This window comes from Eptesicus fuscus, chromosome 13, assembly GCF_027574615.1.
Source record: "Eptesicus fuscus isolate TK198812 chromosome 13, DD_ASM_mEF_20220401, whole genome shotgun sequence".
Taxonomy (NCBI): Eukaryota; Metazoa; Chordata; class Mammalia; order Chiroptera; family Vespertilionidae; genus Eptesicus; species Eptesicus fuscus.
In genome coordinates, this window is record NC_072485.1 from 64,360,316 (window position 1) to 64,370,395 (window position 10,080).

The 10,080-nt window shown below is 46.3% G+C and overlaps 1 protein-coding gene across 7 annotated transcripts in view; it reads right to left on the bottom strand.

The window, feature by feature from the left end:
- The window catches only part of LOC103292676 (syntaxin-3), a 117,276-nt gene that overhangs the window by 106,770 nt on the left and 426 nt on the right, over positions 1-10,080 (bottom strand). Inside the window, exon 1 of one of the 7 annotated variants that reach the window (XM_054724845.1) lies at positions 9,905-9,984. The exons of the other annotated variants lie outside the window; for them this stretch is intronic. Coding sequence (XP_054580820.1) covers positions 9,905-9,934 — 30 coding nt within the window. The 5' untranslated portion in view covers positions 9,935-9,984. Of the gene's footprint in view, positions 1-9,904; positions 9,985-10,080 lie in introns of those variants that run through there. 7 annotated transcript variants of the gene reach the window in all.

A 10,080-nucleotide genomic window follows, 5' to 3' on the forward strand; every position in this document is an offset into this window, starting at 1 on the left:
GCTCAAGACCATGCCATCTAAAGCAGAGAATTGCCTTTTTTTCTCTAAAGAGAGTTTTTGCTAAAGATGCAACTCTAACGCCAATTCTCAGAAGCTGAAAGCAGGTCCCTTAGAATTAATTGAAATTTAGTTCATTTATTTGAATAGTCATTTCTTTACTATATGCATTTAAAGAAATAACCCAGCCAGCATGGCTCAGTGGTTGAGCATCGACCTATGAACCAGGAGGTCATAGTTCAATTGCTGGTCAGGGCACATGCCATGGTTTCAGGCTAGATCCCCAGTGTGGGGCATGCAGGAGGCAGCCGATCAGTGATTCTCTCTCATCACTGATGTTTCTATCTCTCTCTTCCTCTCCTTTCCTCTTTCTAAAATCAGTAAAAATACATTTTTTAAAAAAACAACACATATCCTCAGATAAGCATTAAAAAGAATGTCAAAATTTTTTTAATAAAAATAAAAATCTGCCCTAACCGGTTTGGCTCAGTGGATAGAGCATCAGCCTACAGACTGAAGGGTCCCAGGTTCGATTCCGGTCAAGGACATGTACCTTGGTTGCAGGCACATCCCCAGTGGGAGGTGTGCAGAAGGCAGCTGATCAATGTTTCTCTCTCATCAATGTTTCTAACTCTCTATCTCTCTCCCTTCCTCTCTGTAAAATAATCAAGAAAATATATTTAAAATAAAAATAAAAATATGGTGATGGAAGATGATTTGACTTTGGGTGGTGGGCACACAGTACAATATACAGATCTTGTAACATAGAAATCCACACCTGAAACCTATATGACCCTATTAACCAATGTCACCCCAATAAATTTAGTTGTTTAAAATAAATAAATAAATATTAAAAATAAAATAAAAAGCATCCAAGTTTCATCTCCACATGCCATGTCCATTCCTATCTGCTTTTGCTTCTCAAAATCTAGGCCTAGAGAAGGAGCAATGAAAGGCGATGGAAGTTCACCTAAACAAAGAAAGGAGAAAAGAACAAAAACACCCTCTAGGTAGATGTTATCTATACTCTGTGGTTAGAGAGGTTAATTCAGTGGGAATCACAGCCAAAAGTGAAAAAGATGGGACAGACTGCTGCATACAATCCATTGTTCATGGTGCACTGACTTAGGTGGTGGGGCCTCATAATCAACCACCACACCCACAACCTTCTCCTTCTCACTACAAGGTCCCACACAGAGTAATAGTCATTTATTCATTCATTCATTCTTCCAACAGTATTCATTAAACATCTACCATCTAAAAAAAAAAAAAAGAAAGAAAAAAACACATCTACCATCTGCCAAGGAATAGTACAGACACTGGAGACACACAGACCCGACTCAGCCCCGCCTGCTCCTGACCTCACTGTCTCAGATGGGAGGCACAGGCACACAGGTCATTACAAGTCCACACACACAGGAATTGTATACCCAGGAGAGGAGGGGATCAGCCTCACCTGCATTCAAGGCAGAGCCTGAGGAAGACAGAAGCCTACTAGGGATGTATGCAGAGGTGACTCCTTGGGGAATTTTGAAGGTGGACTGGATTCCCCCAAGGATAACTTCAGGAAGGCCATTGTGGTGAGAAGACTACACCTTTTTCCTGCTTTCTCTATGCTCCCAGGAGCCATTCAAGTAGATTCAAAGAATACCTTCTGCTTCCTCCTGAAGCGTTCCAGTCCTCTTTCAAGCCTTCCTCCCCTTCTCCAGCCTTCTTCACACTTTTCTGACTCCCTCAACTTTCCCTCCCCTCACAACATCCAGTTCTCAAGGATATAGGAAGGAGGAAGGAAGTAATAAGGTCTCTATTCCATTCTTAGCCTTCTCCTCAACCCTTCCTTTCATTCAGCCTGACCCACAAGCCCCCTCATCCTCATGGTCCTTCCAGAACACTTCATTATTAGTTACAAAGAAAAGGACTTAAACGTAAGACGGGAAACCATAAAAATCTTACAAGATTCCATAGGCGGCAAAATATCAGACATATGTGGTAGCAACATCTTTACCGATACAGCTCCTAGGACAATGGAAACTAAGGAAAAAATAAACAAATGGGACTACATCAAAATAAAAAGCTTCTGCACAGCAAAAGAAACATCAACAAAACAACACGAGTCCCCACTGCATGGGAGAACATATTTGCCAATGTTAGATCTGATTAGGGTTTAATCACCAAAATTTATAGGGAACTCATACTACTTAACAAAAGAAAGATAATCCAATCAAAAATGGGCAAAGGATTTAAATAGACACTTTTCAAAAGTGGACATACAGAAGGCCAAGAGACATATGAAAACATGCTCAAAGTCACTAATCATTCAAGAGATGCAAATCAAAACAACAATGAGGTACCATCTCACATCTATCAGAATAGCTATCATCAACAAATCAACAAATGACAAGTGCTGGTGAGGATGCAGAGAAAAAGGAACCCTCGTGCACTGCTGGTGGGAATGCAGACTGGTGCAGCCACTGTGGAGAACAGTATGGAGTTTCCTCAAAAAACTAAAAACTGGAACTCCCATTTGACCCAGTGATCCCACTTCTAGGACTATATCCCAAGAAAACAGAAACACCAATCAGAAAGGATATATGCACACCTATGTTCATAGCAGCACAATTTACAATAGCTAAGATTTGGAAACAGCCTAAGTGCCCATCAGCAGATGAGTGGATTAGAAAACTGTGGTACCTCTACACAATGGAATACTACACTGCTGTAAAAAAGAAGGAATTCCTACCATTTGCAGCAGCATGGATAGATCTGGAGAGCATTATGCTAAGTAAAATAAGCCAGGCAATGAAAGAAAAATACCACATGATCTCACTCATTTGTGGAATATAATGAACAACATAAACTGATGAACAAAAATAGATCCAGAGACAAAGAACCATCAAACAGACCATCAAACCTCAGAGCGGGGCGGGGGGGGGGGGGTGGGAGGGGGCGGTAAGAGATCAACCAAAGGACTTGTATTCATGCACATAAGCATAACCAATGGACACAGACAGTAGGGAAGTGAGGGCATGTGCTGGGGGGTGAGAGCGGCTGGGGAGAGTTCAATGGGGGGAAAGGAGATGTATGTAATACTTTAATCAATAAAGAATTTAATTTTTTTAATGTTATAAAGATAACATCTGTGCTAAGGGTTCTTCTAAGACACATGCTCTATATTTACTAAGGCACTTCATCTCACAACAACCTTCTGGGGACCTCCCCATCTGACAGCTTAGAAAACTAAACATAAAAATGACCAGTAACCTGCTGAGATCATGCAGATGGCACGTGCCTGAGCCAGGACAGCCTGGGAAGCTGGTGGCAGGGCCCTGGTTCTCAACCATCACGGAGTGGTGCCTTCTAACAGCAACCCACCCCAGCTGCAACATGCATCACCGGCCAGCGGAAACGCACTTCCAAAGCACTAAACGCAGATGCCACCCCCTCAGGTGGTAAAACACAAGACTGAGAAGCTGTCACAGGCCAGGGGAAGCTAAGAAAACATGACAACTACACGCAGTGTGGTGTCCTGGACTGAACCCTAGAACAGAAAAAGGGACATTCGTGAAAACCAAATAAACTCTGGATGTCAGTGAATAGTAATGTACCAGTATCAGTTTCTCAGTTTCGACCAATGTACCATCGTAATTTAAGGCATTAACAATGGAGGAAACCAGGTGAGGCATAGACAGGAACTCTCTGTACTATCTTTGTAACTTTTCTGTACAGCTAAAATTAGTCTAGAATAAAATTTTAAAAAGTCAATTTTAAAAATAAAAGCAAATCTGATGCCCTACCAAGCTGCCCTAACCCAGACAAGTAAACATACCAGACAGTACACAGTCCACTGATCGCTTTAGGTGGGGGGCTGAATTTCACTCAGTCTCTAGACAGAGACAGGGGAATGTCGCCTTAGAAAGGGCCCAATGCCAGAAAACAGGCTGACCTAACAGTGGAGACAGTGGTGAGGGGAGGAAATGGCAGAGGGGCCTAATAGGAAGGTGGCTGAAGATCAGGCCCCTCAGGGACTGGAGAGTCTCCAGGTAAGTTCATTGGCAGAACATCCCCATTCATCCACTGATGGTATGGGTGACAGCTGTGCTGGCTGGGGACTGGGAAGTGAACCTACAGGGGGGATGAGGCATTCAGGGTCTATGCTACCTCAGAGAGCAGGACATCGCGGGGCAGGCAGCTTCTGAAATTAAACAGTGTGTAACTGCTTTTATATATCAACAAAAATAGTTTGTGGAGGTCCCAGGAAGGCAGAGTAAATACTCTCTGCTCAGGGTCTGCAAGTTTTTCTGCAGTGATGACATGGGAACTGAACCCTAATGGATGTTTCAGATTTGGCCAGGGGGAAATGGGGCGGCCAGATTTCACTGTGGTATCCACATCTTCTCCTTCCTTTTCTCTCTGAACAAGAGCAACCTTCCATGATGTAATGGGCTGGGGGTTGGGATATAGGTAGGAGCCCTGAAACTCATCCATCCATGTCCCTGAGGGTGGAACCAGTGACTTCTGGCTCCATCAGCAATTGTATGGGTTCCCAGAGTTAATGCTGAACTTCAGGCAAGTAAGGATTCACCAACCCACAGGGAATGGAGTGGGAGGAGTAAGTCATAATAATGAATAAGGCATGTGTAAGGGCCAAGCTGTTGTTGTCTAGTCAACTAATGTTTAATAGGTAACTACCATACAGAGTGCTAGGCACTGAGCCCCAGAGGAGTATCCCATCTGCCACTGCCTGTGCATACAATAGTTGGGGAGATGAACAAATACAGTATAGGGCGACATAATAAAGCAAGGAAGATATACTTGTTCTTGATCCCACTACTTTTGAGCTGGAGATCTTAATCTACTCTGCGCCTCAAGCCCCTTACCTATAAAATGAGAATGATGTAACAGCACCTTGCCTTGCAGAGTTGAGAGGATTAGAGACAAGGTATATAAGGCACCTAACACTAGTCCTGTCCTATAGTAGGTAGCTGCTCAATAAATGATTGTTGTTACTGCAGCTGATATGATGACGACAAGAATAGAGCCATCGATCTTAAAGACAAGAGGACCTAGAAGACTGAATCCATCTCATAAAAAAAAAAAAAAAAAGAGGAAGATGGGTTCAAGTCCACTCCATGGTAACAAATAACCCCACTGACTTTTTAGAAGAAAGGTATTTCATTGCAAAGCAATATACGGTCCATGAGGGCTGCTGGAAGGGAGGGAGAATATTCTAGGCTCCAGTTAGGGAGCACTGCCTGTGATGAATGAATTTTGGCATGGTTTTGACAAAGGGGAACAGAACGCTGAAAGGGAGGACACATGAACAAGCATTTCTCCCTCAGTGACTGACAATCCCCCAAGCCCCACAACCCCCAACTCTTCTACACTCACAGGAATATAAATAAAACTAATCCCCTTCTTTCATCCGAGCATTTTCTCTTCTGGCCTCCGGCTGATGGGTCTGTAATCCCTACCCAATCCCTGTTGCACTCATCTCAGCTCTGCTTCCCATCTGCTCACAGCAAAACAGCTCACCCAGGGAATGAACCCTCCCAGGAAGAGAGAGGAGCTGGGGAAGAAATCACTGGCTAGTAGAGGTTTTATCACTGAAGGATGGGATCTCAATGAAGAGATTCTCAAGTAAGGACGTTAAGATTTGGTTATGATCCAAAGCGCCTGGCACATAGTAGGGGCTCAATATATATTTACAGAATGAATTAAGCTTTAAAGGGGAAGTTCAGGTCTGTGTTTCCATGGGGCTGAACTAACACTGTTATCCTGAGTAACTCTGATCCCAAAAGCACACTAGAACTTCAGATGGGGAAGGGACCAAAGACAAGCCCTTTAGGACACAAGACAGAACAGAACGAGCAAAAAGTAAGGCTGGCCTTTAGAGCCTCAGGTGGTTGATTTCATTAGGTGTTGGTTTTGGAGGGGCCAGTACATCCCAAGTCATCTCTATTCCTCTATAGATCTCCAACAGGGTCCAAAGTCCTTGACCTCTATTCCATACATCACTGGCTTCTTTATTATCATTATCTACCTTTGATTATGGAGGAGGGGGGTTTCTTTTCATAACTTACAGCCCTTTGTTTTCCCTAGATGGCCATTGACTCTTTAAGACCAGGACTTTATGTAATAATTCTGGCTAACATGATGCCCAGCAGGATGAGGTCAAAAAGAATGAGCATGAACCTGCCCACCACATAGAGGTTAAAGAGCAATGATCGTAGTGTATATGTGGGACATTCGCCAATGGGAGAGTGCTTGAGAAAATTCAGGATCCTTGCCTTACTTGGAAGACTTGAGGAGGAACCTGAGCTTAAGCATCACTTCTTCTGGGAAGTGTCCCAACTCCCTAATGCCCTGTCACCAACTCCTGCAGGGTATTCCTGCAGTTTTATCACAAAGATGGCATCATGTGTCTGTTTCTTGTGTGTCTCCCTGTCTGTCTGGGAAATTCCCAAGACCCAGGAAAATGTGTTCACCATTATACCCTAGCACCATCCCAAGGACCTGGCACACAGTAGGTGCTCAGTAAATGTTTACTGAGTGTTTAATAGGTAACTAACTACCTATTAAAGAGGACCAGGCAAGAGGATCCTGAATAGCAATCATCTGGACTCAGCAGATCCAAAGTTCAGCTAGTGAGAAATCAGCAGGACCCGCCTTGTGAGATAGGCTAGGTGGAGGCATTGCGCATTCCTGGCGAGCCTGTCCTAGTCACTGAAGAAGCTGACTGCTGAGAAAGCCCACCAGGAGGAGCCCTGCAAGAGATTAGTCAGGTCTTGTGACCATGGCCACAGGAGAGTGTGCCCTTCAGTGTGGATGTTGCTCCCAACAGAGCAAGTTTGAGGGATTCTTACTTCCTGGGGTGGGTGATTATCATGAATCACCTCATTTCACGCTGCTAATGACCATAGGGGAAAGGCATGAGGATCCACTTTACAGATGCAAGTCTGAGATCTAAGTCCTATAGACTCCAGAGCCTAACAGGTGCTTAGCACAGGCTCACAATGAAACATTTTACACAACCACATATCCTCAGAGTTGATGGAGGCCTTAAACCACCTGATTTGCCTCCCCTTCTTCAAAGATACTCAAATCCCTACAACGTGCAATGTCCCAACAAATTCTTGCCTCCTCCCTCCCATGCTAAAGGATTCACAATCTCTCCAGCCAGCCTAGCTGATCCTTGGGCAGCGCTGACCCCTAAAAATGCTGTAGTGCCGAATCATAACTTCCACCCATCAACTTCACATCTCCCTGTATCTATACAGAGCAAACCTAACCTTCCGCACATGACTGTCCTCCAGATCTCTGGAGGCGGTTATCAGCTCTCCTCCCCCAGGGTTTAGAAAGATGCCTCAGAAAGAGATTGCATAGGCTGCTCAGTGTGAAACTGGTTTCATGCTGATTAACAAATGTCTTTCCCTGATAAAAGAAATCAAGAGAGAAGATGGTTATCTTACGGCAGTGAGAGCTGTCTCTGTCCTGGGGGGGAGGGGGAGAGAGTAACTGGACTAGAAACCAAAATTTATATAACCCTAGCAGTCTTCAGGAAAGCATTTATATTGAGATCAACCAAATTGTTTGTTTTACAAAGGAGGAACAGAGAAACAGAGAGAAAAAAATGACGCAAAAGGCCCTAGCAGGTTTGGCTCAGTGGATAGAGCGTAGGCCTGTAGACTGAAGGGTTCCAGGTTCGATTCCAGTCAAGGACATATGCCTGGGTTTCGGGCTCGATCCCCAGTAGGGGGTGTGCAGGTGAAATCAATAAAAATATATTTAAAAAAGAAAATGACACAAAGGAACACAGTTACTAAGTGGCAGGGTCACAGCTAGACCCTTTGAACCTGCAGCCCAGACCCACCCATCTCCCTGCTCTAGAGCACCTGTTATTTCAGAACTGTAATCCCATAATAACTGCGTTTCCCTAACAGCTGCACCATCTGCAGTCTCACTTGCACCACCACCCCAAGAGGTAAAGGGAGGAAACAGCATTAGCTCCCTGTTCCAGGGAGTAATAAGGAAGCTTGAATTTATACTTTGAATCCAAAGCTTGGTGAAGGTTCTTTGCTGGTTGTTGACAATGGGCTATTGAAAGAGGCCATAGGGTATCTTCCTTTGGAAATGGATCCCTAAGAAAGGGAAGGGAACCGCCTCTGCCTGCTCTTCAGTTTGCACTGTTTTATGATGGCTGGGTGAGCTGAAATGGGAAGACCTTCAAAACCTCTTCCCTTTCTGCCTCCCAACCAGCGTGCATCAGAAAAAGAGCACCATGGAGGATCACCAGCTCTGTGACCGGGGGCATCCCTCCTACTCAGGCTGAGCTCTAGTCTCCTCACCTACAAAAATAGTGGCACCCGGCCAGCGTGGCTCAGTGGTTGAGCTGCGATCTATGAACCAGAATGTCACAGTTTGATTCCTAGTCAGGGCATATGGCTGGGTTGTGGGCTCAATCCCCAGTGTGGGGTGTACAGGAGGCAGCCGATCAATGATTCTCTCTCATCATTGATGTTTCTATCTCTCTCTCTCTCTCTCCCTTCCTCTCTGAAATCAATAAAAATATATATTTTTAAAAATAATGAAAATATATTCTGCCCTGTGAGTAACCACTGTGTGGCTCAGATGACAGAAAGCCGGTAAGATGCAGAAAGGCTCACTCCCACAACGGTCCCGTCCCTTCTCTCGCTTCCTCACTGACCTGCCTCCTCTGCTGCCCTACTACCTAGAGCAGGTGAAAGGTCATGAAGGTCACACCCAAGGGAGGAAAAAGGAAAACAATTGTGACATCATCCTATTAGTTCCTCACACTTGTATGAGGTCTCTATTTTTCCAAAGAGCCTTAACAATTAGTAGCATTATGTTGCCATTTACTAGTCCCCTATGTGCCACACACCACACAAGAGGGCTCTGCGTGCTCTCTTGGGGTTAGTCCTCACAACCACCCATTTTACAGATGACAATACTTCGACTCAGAAGTTAACGGATAGTTAGTACTCCTGCATTAGCTCCCATGTAGATGGACTGCTTTCGTCAAGAGCTAGATTTTTAACTCCATTAAGGCAGAGCCTGTGCCCAAGGTTTAGCACTAGGCCTGTCCCTAGACTGCACTCAATAATTATTTGTTGAATGAGTCTGTGAACATCTGACTCCAAAACCTATTATGCTTTAACACTTCTCTGTATTAAGTCTCATTATGTCATTTCATCTCATAACAAATCTCTAAGGCATGACTATCCCCATTTGACAGATAAGGAAAGAGTGGCTGGAAAGAGTAAGTAGCCCAAGATTTTACAGCCTTGGTGCAGCAAGGCTGGAGGCGGGCTACCTTCAGCTCCTTTGCCCCCGTCCACAGCTGTCCTGGGGATGCTGGGGGAAATTAATAATTATAGACCCCCAGAGCTGGACCCATCTCCGCACGTAACCAGCTCACAGTTCAGGAGGTCACCCAGAAGCCCTGAGCTGCTCCCCGGGAGAGGGGGCAGGTGGGCTGGGTGTCCCTCAGGTCGGAAACAAGGGGGGGAGGAGGCCAGTCCTGGGCGTAGCGCCAGGCAGCAGCGGGCAGGAGGTGACCCCGGATCTCACAGGGAGCTCGTCCAGGCCCAAGCACCCCCCGCGGACCCCAGCTCCGGACTAACTCTGTCCAGCTTGGGGGTTAGAGGAGAGAAGGGAGGCTACAGGCTTCCAGGAAAATCGCAGTCCAGCGATGAATCACCGGCACATGATCCCGGTTGGGAGGAGGAGGGGTGGAATGGGCGCGGGATGTGGCCGCGGCTTGCGGAGGGCAGGCCTCACGCGGCCCCCCTCCAGCCTGGACTTGGGGAGAGAAGGGAAGTCCCTCTCCCGCGCAGCTCCACCCTCCGCAGCCCCGGCCCGCCGGGGTCCCGGGGGCGGCGGGACTCACGGCCTTCAGCTGCTCCAGCCGGTCCTTCATCCTGGTGCCCAGGCGCCCGAGGCAGGTGAGCGCGCTCCGGAGTGCGCGCGTCCCAGGAGAGCTGCCGGAAGTGGCGACCGGGCCGGGCCGGGCCGGGAGTGGGAGGCGGAGGTGGGCGGCGGCGGCGGACGGCTAGGAGGAGCGTC